The 16046-nt window shown below is 41.9% G+C and overlaps 1 protein-coding gene across 9 annotated transcripts in view; it reads right to left on the reverse strand.

Annotated features, from left to right (window-relative positions):
- The window catches only part of Rabgap1 (RAB GTPase activating protein 1), a 159710-nt gene that overhangs the window by 18265 nt on the left and 125399 nt on the right, over positions 1 to 16046 (reverse strand). For all 9 annotated transcript variants that reach the window (XM_075986104.1, XM_075986099.1, XM_075986096.1 and 6 more), the window contains 4 exons: positions 14231 to 14356; positions 13559 to 13702; positions 12251 to 12292; positions 11918 to 12046 (listed from right to left, as the gene is read on the reverse strand). In XM_075986104.1, coding sequence (XP_075842219.1) covers positions 11918 to 12046; positions 12251 to 12292; positions 13559 to 13702; positions 14231 to 14356 — 441 coding nt within the window. The remainder of the gene's footprint in view (positions 1 to 11917; positions 12047 to 12250; positions 12293 to 13558; positions 13703 to 14230; positions 14357 to 16046) is intronic.

Consider the following 16046-nt stretch of genomic DNA (forward strand, 5'->3'; position numbering starts at 1 on the left):
CTCCAGAAACTCTGGGTTTTTCTCTTACTAACAGGCTTGGAATTGGAGAGGGACCGAGCCAGAGTCCAACTTCAAAACCAGCTCTACATATTTATAAAGAAATGTTTAATAAGACACACACACACATATATATATACTTATATATATATATAAATACTTACAAAATGTGTCCATCCATCAGAAATTCAGGGTCCCTTAATTTCTTTGAAGATGAGTATTTTCCTGTGGAGATAAGAAAAGAAACCTGCCCCCAACCTATCTGTATTTCTTACCATCAGTATGATCGCCATCCTTGTGAATAAATTGTTATTTATCTTTTCCAAGTGGCTTCTCTTCTTCAAACCTAACCTTTATTAATTTTGACGGTATCCACAATTTTTCCTCACCTGTGGAGATAAGAGCAAAACCCCTTCCCCAACGCAGCACATCTCCTGGCTTCCATTGTGAGGTCAGCACATCCTTGAAATAAACTGGTTGATTTAGTTCAGTAGACTTTTCCATTATCCAATGTCTTTCTGCAGCCGTTGTTCCCTCTCATTAGCGTTGATAAAATTCAAGGTTAACAAAGCATTATGTAACCTATTTCTGGGGGTGTTTTTCACCCCTTTCTGTTTGTTCAACATATCCTTTATAGTTCGATTTGATCTTTCTATGACTGCTTGACCTGTAGGATTGTATGGTATACCTATAACATGCTTGATATTGTAATAATCAAAAAAACCGTTTCATTTTCCTAGAGACATAAGCAGGACCATTATCTGTCTTTATTTGTGTAGGTATACCCATGATAACCATGACTTCTAATAAATGAGTGATTACTGAATCAGCTTTTTCTGAACTTAAAGCAGTTGCCCACATAAAGCCTGAATAAGTGTCAATGGTGTGATAAACATATTTTAATTTGCCAAATTCTGCAAAGTGGAACACATCCATCTGCCAGATTTCATTCCTTTGGGTGCCCTTTGGATTAGCCCCTGCAGGTAGTGGCGTTTGGTTATAGAAAGAGCAAGTAGGGCATTTCTTTACAATCTCCTTAGCTTGTTGCCATGTAATAGAAAACTCTTTCTTCAAACCTTTGCTATTAACATGATGTTTTTTATGAAATTCAGAGGCTTGTAGCACACTATCAATCAATAATTGATCAATTTCTGCATTACCTTGTGCTAGAGGACCTGGCAGACCCGTATGGGATCGGATATGTGTTATGTACATAGGGCAAAGCCTGTTCCTGATCAAATCTTGAACCTGGAGAAACAATGAGGTTAGTTCTGTATCATCAGGTATAAATTCAGCAGTTTCAATATGTAAAATAACTTTTTCTGCATATTGTGAATCAGTAACTATATTAATAGGTTCTTTAAAATCCCTTAGCACCATAAGAATGGCAAATAATTCCGCCTTCTGGACAGAATCATAAGGACTTTGTTCCACCTTACCCAAGTCTTCTGATTTGTAACCTGCCTTCCCTGATTTAATGGCATCAGTATAGAATGTACGGGCTCCAGTTATTGGAGCATCACGGACGATTCGAGGAAGAATCCAAGAAGTTCTCTTTATGAAGTTAAGCCTCTTGCTTTTTGGATAGTTGTTATTAATGTCTCCGAAAAAATTAGCATAAGCTCTTTGCCATGGTTCATTATCTTCCCATAATTTCTTTAGTTCATCAGCAGTGAAAGGCACTATAATTTCTGCTGGGTCTATGCCTGCTAGTTGACGAAGTCTCAGCTTGCCTTTTATAATTAACTCAGAGACTTATCCACATAAGTTTTCAGTTTCTTACTTGGTTTAATGTGGTAAAAAGATCCATTCCAAGATAATATCATTTCTCTATATTAAAATTCCTGTAGGAGAAATTTTTGATGGTAATATGACGAGAATACAATCGAGCTCTGGATTCACCCTGTCCACATGTGCCTGTTGTAATTTTTCCTCAATCATTGTCAGTTCCTTTTCTGCTTCAGCTGTTAATTCTCTGGGACTGTTTAAATCTTTATCACCATCCAAGGTTTTGTTCAAATGAATTATTAGATCAGGTGTTATCCCAATAGCTGGTCGTAGACTGGAAATGTCTCCTAACAGTCTTTGAAAGTCATTAAGAGTCCGTAGGCGATCTCTCCTAATTTGTGCCTTTTGTGTCTTAGTTTTTTGCAAACCTATTTTATAACCTAAATAATTAATAGAATCTCCATCCTGAATATTTTCAGGAGCAATTTGCAATCCCCATTTAGGTAAAAGTATCTTTATTTCTTCAAACAGTCTGTTCAAGGTATCCATGTTTGAATCAGATAACAAAATGTTGTCCATGTAATGGTATACTATAGATTTGGGAAATTTCTTGCGTATTATTTGCAATGGTTGGTTCACAAAATATTGGCACAGGGAGGGGCTATTTAACATACCCTGGGGGAGGACGGCCCAGTGGTACCTCCTCGAAGGTTGAGAATTGTTATAAGTAGGCACTGTGAAGGCAAATTTTTCTCTATCTTCTTTTTGTAAAGGTATAGTGAAAAAAAACAATCCTTTAAATTGAGAGGCCATCCTTTTGGTAATAAAGAGGGCAAAGGGATTCCAGATTGCAGAGGGCCCATAGGTTGAATAACCTTGTTGATGACCCTGAGATCTGTCACCATTCTCCATTTACCTGATTTTTTCTTAACCACAAATACAGAATTCCAGGGGCTGGTAGATTCTTCTATATGTCCAGCATCTAATTGCTCTTGTACCAGCTGTTCTAAAGCCTGTAACTTTTCTTCAGCTAAAGGCCATTGCTTTGTCCATATTGGTTTCTCAGTCAACCATTTTAGAGGCAAGGCTGTTGGTATCTCTGAAGGGACATCAATTGCTTGTTCTTGTACAGCCCGAATGGCCAGTTTTCTCTGTTTGTAATATCTTTTAATATTATTCTCAGAAATATAGGCTCTAGAAGTAGCAGGAATGTTAATTTGGGTATTCCATTGTTATAATAGGTCACGACCCCATAAATTCATTGCAATATTGGCTACATATGGCCTTAATTTTCCTATTTGTCCCTCTGGCCCTATACATTCAACCCATCTCGTGCTCTGCCTTACTCGAGATAGGGTTCCAATTCCCAGGAGCTGAACATTTACATTCTGAAGAGGCCAATACGAATGCCAAGATTCTGGGGTAATGATACTTACATCCGCACCTGTGTCCAGCAGGCCAGTAATAAAAATGCCATTTACACACACTCTCAGTTTAGGTCTTTAATCATTTATAGAAGTTGGCCAAAATACACTTCTTTCTGATCATTATTGCTTTTAACAGTAGGCATGGGGCTTCCTAATTGTCCTGACGAGGCATATTCTCTGCAGAAACTGGAAATGACTGAACCATGTTTGCCATCGGGGTCTGTGAGGCCCCCCCTCACGTTTCCTGTCTGTATCAGGTTGCCTTGTCTATCTTTTGTAAATCTACATTCATTCATCCAATGTCTGCCTTTTCCACATCTTCTACATAAACCTGAAGGCTTAGTCCTCCTATTTCTGTTATTTCTAGAAGATGCATTATTATTATTTCTGAAAATCCGTTGTCTACAATTCCTTTTCATATGACCCATTTTGCCACAATTAAAACATTTGGTATTTTGGTGTCTCCTTTTATCATTGGAAATTGCTTCTTCTACCCATGCTTCAGTGCCATAATCAAATGTATCAACATTGAGTGTATGCAAGACCCATTCTTCCAAGGGTGCCGATCTGAGCTTTAAAGGCCCCAAAATCCTTTTGCATTCCACGTTTGCATTTTCATAAGCCGAAGACTCGATCATTATACGTCTTGCTTCTGGGTCAGATATCCCTATTTGTACAGCCTTAGTTAGTCTTTGTAAAAAGTCACTAAAGGGTTCTCTCTGACCCTGTTTAACTCTGACAAATGATTCCATTCTCTGTCCTGGGTCTTGTACCCTGTCCCAAGCCCTTAAGGCTGCTGTAGTACACATGGAGAGTGTGTTTTCATCCAAATTAGCTTGTTCCTGAGGGTCGGAAAAGAGCCCTTCACCAAGAATTTTATCTAGGGAAATGTCAGTTCCCTTCGCTTTTTCCTGCTGTTCTAAAAGATTAGCCTCTTGCCTGAATAAGCATTTCCATTTCAATTGCGGTCCACTCTCAAGTACCGCAGAGCTCAGCTGGAGCCAGTCCGAGGGGGTTGCTCTGCTTGTCGTGGCCCAAGATTTTAGCAGCTCTTAAACAAAAGAGGCATGCATCCCAAAAGTCATGACTGCCTGTTTAATTTCTTTGAGATCATTCATACGGACAGGCCCCCATGTATCTTCCTTGATGCCCCTAGGGTTTCTGGAACCAATCACCTTCTCTGTTGTTATTACTGGAAAGGCAGGTAGAGCTGTAGGTAGAGCTTTGTGGAAATTGTCCCGGAGAGATTTACCCACAGATGTAGTTAAAATTTGCCTTTCTACCCTTTGCTCTTCTTCATCAGAATTTAGAAATTTCTCAATCTTCTTTTTTTTTTCCGAAATTTCTCAATCTTGTCAATTCTATTCACCATTGCCTTCTGCAATGTCTGAATCTCCTGTCCAGAATTATGTTCCAAAGCCTTCATTGAGGATTCTAAAGTATGAAGTTTGTCCATTAGAGATAACATCTCATCTTTGGACATAATTTTTATGGCATAAACCGTGCCTTCTTGTATTGACAATCTTTCTGCCAATCTGTCATAAGCTTTAGACAAAATCCGATTGTCACATTCAGCAGTTTTGATTCTCTCAGTTAATGTTTCAGAAAGGGACTGAAGCTTATGATCCAAATCTGCTGTTCCCTTTTCCATAATAATGAATTTCTCCTTAATATCAGCCACTAATGTTTCAGTTCCTACAGAAAGGGACTGAAGCTTATGATCCAAATCAGCTGTTCCCTCTCCCATAGTAATGAATTTCTCCTTAACATCAGCCTCTCCCTTTTTTAAATTTTGCTCAGTTGATCGAGTCATGTTAAACAAAGATCTGTTCTCTTCCTGAAGAACTTCAAACAGATTCTTGAGAAGATTGTTGTCATTCTCAATTGTTTTTAAGCGTTCAATCTCTGCCTTAAGAATCCTGGATTCGTCTCGTAAAGACTTTATCATATTTCTATTATCAAACCATTTAGTGCCAATGAAAACTACGAATCCCAGAAGGATCCATAGATGTGGGGTGATAGGCACCTCTTGTAAAATCTGCCACATGGTACAATTTAAAAAACTGTTAAATTCTTGAATGGTAACGTGTTCAGACATTTTATTTATAAAAGAAAATTTTTTTACCTGCAACGACCGGTTCCTGCCAGTGGTGGTCTCTGTGGTTTGGGAGCCTGTCTTGGAACTAGCTCTTATAGACCAGGCTGGCCTCGAACTCACAGAGATCCGCCCGTCTCTGCATCCCAAGTGCTGGGATTAAAGGCGTGCGCTACCACCGCCAGGCCAAGTCACTTTGTATCAGACCAAATCTGCCGCTGTGGTGGCTTTTGTTGCAAAACCGCAGGTACTTGACCTTCCACTAATACAGGCAGTGGAGTTCTGCTGCAAACTTAGCCAAGGCAGGCAGGGAGGGGTTAATTGCTCCGGCGAGCAGGCGGGGCAGAATGGGCCTGTGTGGCCGAGTGTATCTCGGACTCGGCACTGAGGACCAAGTCACGAACTAAAAAACGGCACCCGGGAGCATGCTGTGTTAGCTAGCAGGCTATGCGCTTGAGTCGGGGGCAAAATAGCCCGACGTTGGACGCCAAAATGTAATGGCGTAAACGAATGGAGACAGATTGTAAAAATATATATACAGCTTTAATGGAGGAATAGACTTACAGAACCACCGTTCCCATGGAGACCAGGAAAGCAGAAGCGAGCGCTGCGAGCATGCTCGCCAGATTTATTGGTAAACATTTGCCCGAGACAAACACGCCCCCTAAGGGGCAGGACTTATCCCTACAGCCCTGCACTAGCAGCAGCATACAGGGCTCATTATGCACAAAAGAAGCAGCAGAAACAAGGCGCACGCCTCCCTACTAAAATCTAGTTCTATATCTGGCCTTCCTCTGGGAGCAGGGAAGGAGATATCTTAATTGAGGGAGCCATTTTGGGGTTGGCAAGAGGCTTGGCTCTGGAGGGGTTCCCAGGAGTCCACGGGGATGACCCTAGCTAGGACCCTGGGCAGTGGGGGAGAGAGTGACTGAACTGGCCTTGTCCAGAAGTCAGACTGATTATCACCATATTGAATATCACCATAGAACCTTTGTTCGGCGACGGAGGGAGATAGAGACAGAGACCCACATCAGAGCACTGGACTGAGCTCCCAAGGTCCAGTTGAAGAGCAGAAGGAGGGAGAAGATGAGCAAGGAAGTCAGGACCACAAGGGGTTCGTCCACCCACTGAGACAGTGTGCCTGTTCTAATGGGAGCTCACCAAATCCAGCTGGACTGGGACTGAATGAGCATGTGATCAAACCGGACTCTCTGAATGTGGCTGACAATGGGGGCTGACTGAGAAGTCAATGATAATGGCACTGGGATTTGTCTCTACTGCATGTACTGGCTTTTTGGGATCCTAGGCCTGGATGGAGGGGGGAGGGCCTTGGACTTCCCACAGAGTAGGGTACCTTGCCCTCTCTCAGGACTGTAAGGGGAGGGGGGAGGGTGTGGGGGGGGGAGCGGGAGGGAAGTGGGAGGGAGGAAGTAGGAATTTTGATCAGTATTATTTATAAAGCAATAAAAATAAAATCTAGTTCTAAAATGTGTGCATTAATGGAAAAAGCTCTGTGGTCCTATCTGCACTAGAGGGTGGCGCAGCTTTGGGTAAAGTGTCTGCGCGCGGAGTGTGGTCAGTCTTTCAGGTACAGCATCTCCATGCCATCATCTCCTGACACCTTGGTAATTTACTTCTTACTCTAGGCATCTCTAAAGAGATCCACTTCACTGTGTGAAGCACTATGTTTTGAGTCTGTGAGTGCCAGGCGGTGATGGCAAATACCTTTAATCCCAGCACTCAGAAGGCAGAGGCAGGCAGATCTCTGTGAGTTCGAGGCCAGCCTGGCCTATAAGAGCTAGTTCCTCGACAGGCTCCAAAGCTACAGAGAAACCCTGTCTCGAAAAACCAAAAATAAAAAATCAAACAAAAAGATTTTGAGAGCACTACCCTTATAACACTTCAGATTCCACTCCATGATAACACCACTAACATCATGAATGGGCTGGACAGAGAAGGAAGCGCTGTCCCTGGCTTCTGCAGCCTGAAGTCCTGCATTCCCTTCAGATTTGATATCATATTCCAAGGCAGGGTTCAGATATTCAGGCTTCATCTAAGAGCCACCTCACAAAGAGCTCTTTATCTAAACTAGTCTTTTACCGCACACTCCTTCCTTTCTTCAACAGCATACAAAATCTATACAGTTTAGCCAGGGCTGGCCAGGAACTGGGAGTCCTCCTGCCTCTAGCCTCCCAAGTCCTGAGATTCTATGCAGATCCCCAATATTTCTTGAATCAAAAATTAAAAGGCCTAGAAACATTCATTTTCACATTCTTTCCTCTTACAAATTATGTGTGGCACACAGCCATGGAAGTCACGGAGCTCCTAGAAGACTAACAAGGGATGCTAGGTAGCAGTGAGAAGGTTTCTGTCTGTCTACTAACTTATAGACAGACAGACTGGTGAGCCTTCTTCATGTAACACACTAAACTTAACATTAAGAGCCATGGGTACTAACTTCTCAAGAGACAAAACCCTTCAGTCCTGCAGCTAACTCATCTGAAGACAAAGAAAGAGAAGGAAGACATAAAGGGCCCAAGAAACCAAAAGACAGGCACGGGAGAAATGTAGAGAAAATTAAGGCTCACAGACCCCAGAGAACATGGTGCTTTTTAAGCAACACACCCATCTTGTGGCCATTTTAGATACTGCCACATCAACCTTAATCCTCAGTACACTTTTTCAGAAAGAACAGGAAGCATAAGGCAGGGAGAGCAGGGTCAGAGGCTTGAGCCTCACCAGGCTTCCTGTCACTGGCCCTTATGCCATCTGGTAAACCATGTGACTTCCACTAGTCTCAGATCCATGCCTGCTGTTCTCCCCCTCACCCACTAAGCTATGAAGAGTAAGATGCTTGTAAGAAATAGCTATAAATCATAGCATTATCACAGTACTGAAACACAGTAACAACACAAGTATTTCTAGTCACATGAGACAAAGTATTTCCAACTCTCATAATAATCAGGAGGTACAACCCAGTAAACAAAGCACAATTTAAGAACATTTAAAAATAACAAGAATAGGATACCAATGAATGGCAGAGCCAAGCTTTAAAATTCTACACCAAAAAGTTGAAAAGTTTGGAAGCTAGTTTCCATACCTCAATAGTCCCTTAGCACAAAACCCCTTTCCATGTCTAGAAGAGACTCCAACCGCACAGCTCACGATGTCATTTCCTGACATATCCTGACACAGGACACAGAGCTCGTGATACATTTGCCAGAGACTGAATCCGTACCATGCAGTTTCACTATGCCAATAACCTGACTCAACCACTCCCTCTGTTTTCCTCACTATGTCAGCAAGACTGTGAATTACTCCTGTGCGTGCTTCCCTTCATCTTTCACCAGAAAAGCTTTGTGTCTTGTAGCCTGGTAAGCTATAGGCTTTCATTGCAGAGTGAATTTCAAGAAAAATTAGACTCACCTAGAGTAAGAACAAACAGGGGGAACCATCCAAAATGCACCCCAAGCAGGCAAAGTGCTCCAGGAATGGGAGGAATTTCCTACCCCAAATGAGATAGATATACATGGTGTACAAACACTGTGAAGGCAGGCTGTTGTCTGATCTTACTAAGAAGGACAGGAACTTATCTGAGCTACGGGAGAAAACATCTGTTTACTAACATGTTTTCAACTAATGATGCTTAGAGCTGGAACCTCTTTTTAAGACTTGCCCAAATGTTTGTAAAAGAGTAGGTAGAAACTCAACAGCCAGCCAAGCAGTATTTTTAAGTCAGATACTACACCTGCACTGCTGAGACTCTGTCCTGCTGTGGACTCTATTTCAATGAGGCCCGATTAATTTGTGAATATAAAGGGCTGGTGGAAAGCGGTTAGATACCGTGATTAGAGAAGACATCTCTGGGATCTGAAGGGAAGTCATGTACACAGCTAGTACAAGAGTTAGTTCTAAGTTGAAAAGTTAGCCACTGTAAAGAGCAGAGGGGTAAACACACGCAGTGTAGTCTGAGAACACAAGAAAGCCAGGGGAATCTGAAGTAGAAAACAAGTAAGAGAAACAGGAGATAGAATCAGAGAAGCTGTAAAGACCTTGCTCACGACTGAGGTGAACTTGTGAGCCGCAGCAGGACACCAGAGTTTGGTGATAACATACACCAGACTTTTAAGCAAAGGAAAAAAAGGATGGGAAAACAGAGGGTCACTGTAGAAAGGAAGTGGTTTGAGGTGGGCAAAATCAGGGTACACTTTAATGACAGGCTATGGGGTGTGAAGATAGGTATTGTGATATTTTGTTTGTATCCTGACAAATAAAGAGGGTGGAGCTAGCCACTAGGTAACCATAGAGGTTTGGAGACCTGTACAGACAGCCTGGAAGTGATAAGGCAGGACGGAGACAGGAGCTTGGCACTTTTCAGTCTGAGCATTTGGAGAAGTACGTGGTGACTGTGGCTGATCCTTTACTTCTCTATATCTGATTCTGGGTTTTATTTATTAAGAGTGATTAGGATAACGCTTCATATAGTGCCTGTGAACAAGAGGAATCAAAAGTTGCAACAGCGTTCCTGATCTAGGTCCCAGGGTCATCAAGAAAGGACAGGGGAAGGAGAAGGAATGTGGGCAGAAGAGAGGCCTTCTCACAGGCGGAACCACGTGAAGACACGTGAACACATGTGACTGCGTCAGAGCTCACTTGGCTCTGCGCCCTATACAAACCTATTCCCATGTGACTGTACTGAAACAGAAGCTATCATTTCCTGAGCCTTTACTAATTTCTAGGCACTATATTAATCAATGTACATACTGTCATGGCTAACCCACATATAAAAGCCAAGGCATCTAGCGTATTGTATACAATCTCAGATAGCATTACTTTTCTCATTATATTTTATCATCTTTTAATGACCAGGAAGCCATTCCAAGCTCTTGCTGCCCCCTCAAGGTCCAAAGTCATACCCACATGGTTATATGTGAGCAATAAGACCCTGATTATAAGGCCCAAGTGCTTTGGAATATGGATGTGTGGGTTCACACACACTAACTGAGCTACTTTCTTATAAGCACATGGTTTACATTTCTCTCATTCATATATTGGACATTTTCTACATCATACTTTACCTAATTTCTCTATGCACTAACAGAGGGTTGTCTTTGTTAAATTAATGTGACACATGACCCAGATAATGTTATTTCATACAGAGCCTTGGGGGTAGAATCAGCTCTGGGTTCAGATCTGAGTCCAGTGGTGACATCAAACTCTTCACTGTACCTCGTGTGAACCTAAACACAATCTTTATTAGGCCTTTACTCTGCCTGTCTCTATCCTGAAATTTCTAATTAAAGCCCCTTCAATTATAGTATTTCCTCTTTAAAAACACAAATTTATCAAAACATGAGTACACCGTGATCATTTATATATTAGCCATAAAACCCATAAAAGTTATAAAGTCATGTGTGAAGTTAAAAAGATTATGAGGGTTCTCCACATATTTTTACTTCTTTTTTTTTTATTATTTTTACTTCTTTTTAGAGAATTTCTGATCACAATAATTAATGTCAAAGGGTGAAGTCAGCACAGTGAAAAACCAAGAAAGCAAAATCTGTCCCAAACCAACTCAGTATCAACAGGGTTTCTGTCTCATCTTTCTGTACACTGGACAGTTACACTCCTCCTACAGCAACAGACTGTAAGGGCCAATGAGGTTCAACTCAAGGATGTGATATACAGTCCTCCCTCAGGATCCACAGGAGCTGGGTCCAGAATCAGAGCATGCTCAGTCCCTTATATCAAGTAGTGAAGTGTTTGTGTGGAACCTGCATGCGTTCTACCATGCATAGAGAAATGACTTCTAAATTACCAATAATACCTAAACACAATATAAATGCTGCATATTAATTGGCATACTATTTAGGGAATAATATCAATGAAAAAAATAATCTGTGTTGTTCTATACATGTATTTTTCCCAAATACCTTCACTTCACAATGGGTTGAATCCATAGACAGGAAACCCACAGATAGAAAATGTCAAGTGTTTATGAAGGTCTTTTAAAAACAGAAAGGTGCAAGCTATACAACACAAAAGCAGATGTCCTTATTATGGGGTATGAGTCCTTAATTTGAAAATAGGAAGTCCTGCATGCTCTCAAAAGGAATACTGTTTTGTTTTTGTTTCAGTTGGTTTTGTCAGTTAGTCTTGCTGTGCAGACCAGGTTTTCTTGGAGTTCACTACATAGCCCAGGCAGAACTGAAACTAAAGAATCTCCTGCCTCAGTCTCCTGAGTGCTGAGACTACAGGTGTATATCACCAACCTCAATAAATCTGAAAAAAAAATGTATTACTGACATATCATATCTGACTACATGGGATACCACAGCCAAACATAAAAGCACACTAAGCAACAATGTATTGTAATGACCTTCAGGTTATATATACAAACTATATATGAAATACACATGAATTTGAAAAATACACTTGAGTTCTAACCCCAGGGCAGTTCAGTAAAAATAAAAAGAGCAACAATGCCACTCCTACCAAAGCAAAACACAACAGAAAGCCCCTGACCATTTCTCAAACACTCCGGTACAAATATTTAAGATAAGGACACCCTGTGTGAGCTATCAATTACATATTATAAGCATTAACGATTTCATCAGAGACATCAACTGAAACACAGAGAATGACCTAACACAAACGGTAGTTAGTGTACCTTCGTGTTGCAGGCCAGCTCCATAAGCCTCTTTGCATTTTCTTCTGAGCGGTACCTTTTAGGGAGCTGAACCCTGAAGAACTTCAAGGCACCCTCAAAGTCTGTCAGCAGCAAGTCGTCCTTGGAAGTCTTGAATTAAGAAAAAACAACCACATGTAGGAACAAAATGTCTTGTTATGAAGATACCCAAGAGCCATTTTACAACTGCACCGTTTTGCAGAGTCCTGAATACACCGCGCCAATGGATATGGCGGAGCACACTGACCGCTGTGTGAGAAGAAAACTACAAACACAGTGGAGCAGGGCAGGACACCAGACAACTCAGACATGTACCTTCAGTAATCCAAGGGCGACATTAAAAATGACACTTATTCCCTGAAAGAGAAGAGACAAGACAGTTTTAGTGTCTGTATCCACTTTGTCCTGTTAGCTGTAGCACCAGCATGGACAGGCACTCCAGCCCTGTTCTGACGCTCAGAAAGAACGAGTAGTTCTCCAACAGCCATGACTCCACAGCAAACATGACAGTCATACAATCTATCAATATGACAATCGCAAAATCCCAGACCTGAGCTTTCTTGGAGGTCTCTAATCTGTCTTCCTCATCTGACCAATATGGAAGCTGTGGAGTTCAGAACAGGTGAACTATCTTCACACTAAACAGTTAAGGTGTCTGGGCCTTCATCTCTAGAACTAATACTTCCCTTATTTTGGTATTTTCAGACAAGGTTTCTGTTTCACCCTGGCTGTCTAGAACTCACTCTGTAGACCAGGCTGGCCTTGAACTAAAAGATTCACTTGCATTGAGGCGTCCTGGGATTAAAGGCTTGTGCCTGGCTATATTTTTCAAAATATAGAAGTAGAACTGTAATACATTATCATATAACATTACAGTAGGAAAATGTCATACTACATATAAAAACAGGTGCAAAAAAAGTGAAAGAATACACACCAAAGTGCTGTGTAGTTAATTGTAGAGACACAGAGACTGAAGTATTTTCAATTGTTTTTGATCATATTTTCTGAAATTTCTACCGAGGGCACATCTTTTCTAAGTTTTTTCTTTCTTAACACATACACACCTCTCTATGTCAAGGCTAAGGACATTTTTCACACTGCCTTGTTTCTTTTTGTGTCAATGCTCTACGTTAAGTAAATTTCTTCCTCACCTCAAGTCATCAAGTCACTAGCTAGTATGGTTGTGTAACAATGCTGGGGGACCTCTATCAAGACCTCTCTTTAAAAAGAAAAATGCAGAGCTAGGAGTGCTAGCATACAATTGCTCTCTGCATCAGGAGACACCAAACAAACATCCCCTTAAAAGGAAGGTTCCAGTTCCCAACACAGGCTCAGATGTGACAGCTGCAGCTTAATTCTAAGGAGAAGACTCGAGAAAGCCGGGCACTGCAACCTCTGTCTCCCTCTACACAAGAAAGGAACCCCTATTTTATTTACAGTGTCACAGTGAGTGTTACTGAATACTAAGTAGTCTATCTGTCTCTTCTCAGCAGAGAACCTCTGTGAAAAGGGCGAGCAGGACACAGGCCTCAGCCCAGATTTGGCAATCCCCAAACAAAACAAAAGATGAGATCTGACAGAGCCTACAGCAGGAGTCTAAGGACTGTGAGCGCTGACACATACCTCGCAGAGCAGCAGGTCCATGATATGGAAGACCATGTAGAGAGGGAATTTTGCAGTGAAAAGTGTAAGAAACCACTGGGAGGCGTACATGTGTGCTTCAAGGCTGATATCCAGGAAGTGGTTGTACAGGTCAGGAATGTATTCCTGAAACAGTAAAGTAATTAGTTCTGGGCATATATGCAGCTCACCTACGTTTCTTAGGAGGCTCATAAATCTGCCGGCAGTAGCCCAAACAGTCAAACACTTGCGTATCTCTGAAGTGCTTCAGAACACTTAGTGGCTATTTTCCATACTACAAACTAGCTGAGAGAAAGAGGAATTCCCGAGAAAAGTGACAAGTATTTGGAAAGCCAGTTTTTATTTCCAAGTTGTGAAATGTTTTGGAAAAGTCTGCCTCAACTTTGGTAGGGGTATTGTCAACAGACAACCTTTGTAGCCCCGGGGAACATTTCCTCCCTGCATTTGCTATAGAAAAGGGCCTGACTAAGCAATTTGCTCTTAGGTTTTTTTCTCCGACTGAAAACCCAGCTTAAACATATCAGATTCCCAGCACTGATGGATCTCTGCATCCTCGTCGCATAGTAAGAAACAACAGCAATAAAAGCCATTGTTCCCCAATCTATCTGCCAGAGTTTTGCACCTATCTGTCCAACCCAGCCTGAGTTCCCGTACCTGCATGAGGCGCTCCAACTGGTAGAACTTGCAATGTAGATCTTCAAAATTTTGCTTGAAAAGTTCCCTGAGGCCATAGTCAAACATGATCTTTACCAGAACACTGAATGCCTGTTCTTCGGGCATCTGTATCAGATGGGCAAAGGAGGAGTGGGATACAAAAGAATGACTCCAGCATCTTCAGCTTAGCCCTCCACTGTCAGGAAATGGAATGGCGCACAGAAACCCAGCTCTCAAGTTTTATTTAATAGCATTAATTCACTCAGGCAAGGAATGTTAAAGGAGGGCCTACTTCATGCTACCACTGCCTTCCTCAGAGCAAGAGTATAATGAAGTAGGAACCGGTAGAAGGGCTGATGAGCACCCAGGACAGCAAAGCTTGTGAATCAAGAGCAGGTTCCGCAGGAGGACAGGCTAGAGGAGGACACACAGAACGTCTCAGCTCTCGGAAATGATGAGGCCTTTTTTCCAGTCATTTGACCTGTCTTTGCTACAGTGTCATTCTAGCAAAATTATTATTTTTTTCCTATCACAGTAAGAAATAGTTTGTGGGGCTGGAGAGAAGGCTCAGTGGTTAGGATCACTCACTACCCTTACAGAGGACCTCAGTTCCTACCACCCAGATGGAGGCTCACAAACATCTCTAACTCTAGTTCCTGGGGATCCACTGTCCTCTTCCAGGTTCTGTGGGTACCTACAGAACTATCATGCACATAAGGTCCTGCAGGCACACACAAATACACATAAATTAAAAATAATTCTTAAAAAGTAGCTTGTCTCACCGGGTGGTGGTGGCGCACGCCTTTAATCCCAGCACTCGGGAGGCAGAGGCAGGCGGATCTCTGTGAGTTCGAGACCAGCCTGGTCTACAAGAGCTAGTTCCAGGACAGGCTCCAAAACCACAGAGAAACCCTGTCTCGAAACAAACAAACAAACAAACAAAAAAACAAAAACAAAAAGTAGCTTGTCTCTAAAAACAAAACAAACGAATAGCTTATTCTAGAAGAGCCTTCCACACCCTCAGGTCTATGTTATCACTCACAGAACAAGAGCAGTGGTGGCAGAGGCGCTGAGCTGCCCTCCTCCAGTTCTGTCCACAGATGCCCATTAGGAATAAGCGTATCTTTCATGACTTTATGGAACATGCCTCCAAGAACAGAAGGCAGGCACTGGCAATATTAAGAATCCATTTAACTGTAGCAAGCTTCAGAAAAATCAAGATGGTGGGAGGGCTACTGAGGAACACGATACTGGAAGTGGGCAGAACACAGGACCCAGTGAGAAAATAGCACAGCAAAAGCAAAACATGACAAAGCGTAGCCTGGGAAGGACAGGCTGTATGGGACAAAATGTTAGAGGTTCTGAGATATTTCCTGTACACGTGAGGGAGAAGTGGCTTCATTTGTGTGGCATTTCTGATGCTGGAAACACAACACAAAGGATGCAGCAGGAGTTCTAAATAGGACTAGAATTTGAAGAAGCCATTTTAAAGGGGTGGTGATAATTAAATGGGAATAAATGTTCTTTGTGTGAAACTACAATAAATAAAAGATGAATCATATGTATGCATGACTGAGACATAAAATCTGTCTAAAACAACAAATTAAATTGAAGAAAAAAAACAACTGACCTGTTTATTAATGCCACAGCATTAGCATATATTCCAAATTTCCCCAAATATTCTAATTGACCCAGAACCAACCTTGTTTTATTCTGTAACTCTGCTGTACCCGCTACAGACATCACCACGCTGAGCTCACAGGAAAGAAGACAGGGCTAAAATTCTAAGACTTCCTGCCCTCTGAGAGCAAACATG

Source organism: Microtus pennsylvanicus, chromosome 9 (genome assembly GCF_037038515.1).
Source record: "Microtus pennsylvanicus isolate mMicPen1 chromosome 9, mMicPen1.hap1, whole genome shotgun sequence".
NCBI classification, from domain to species: Eukaryota; Metazoa; Chordata; class Mammalia; order Rodentia; family Cricetidae; genus Microtus; species Microtus pennsylvanicus.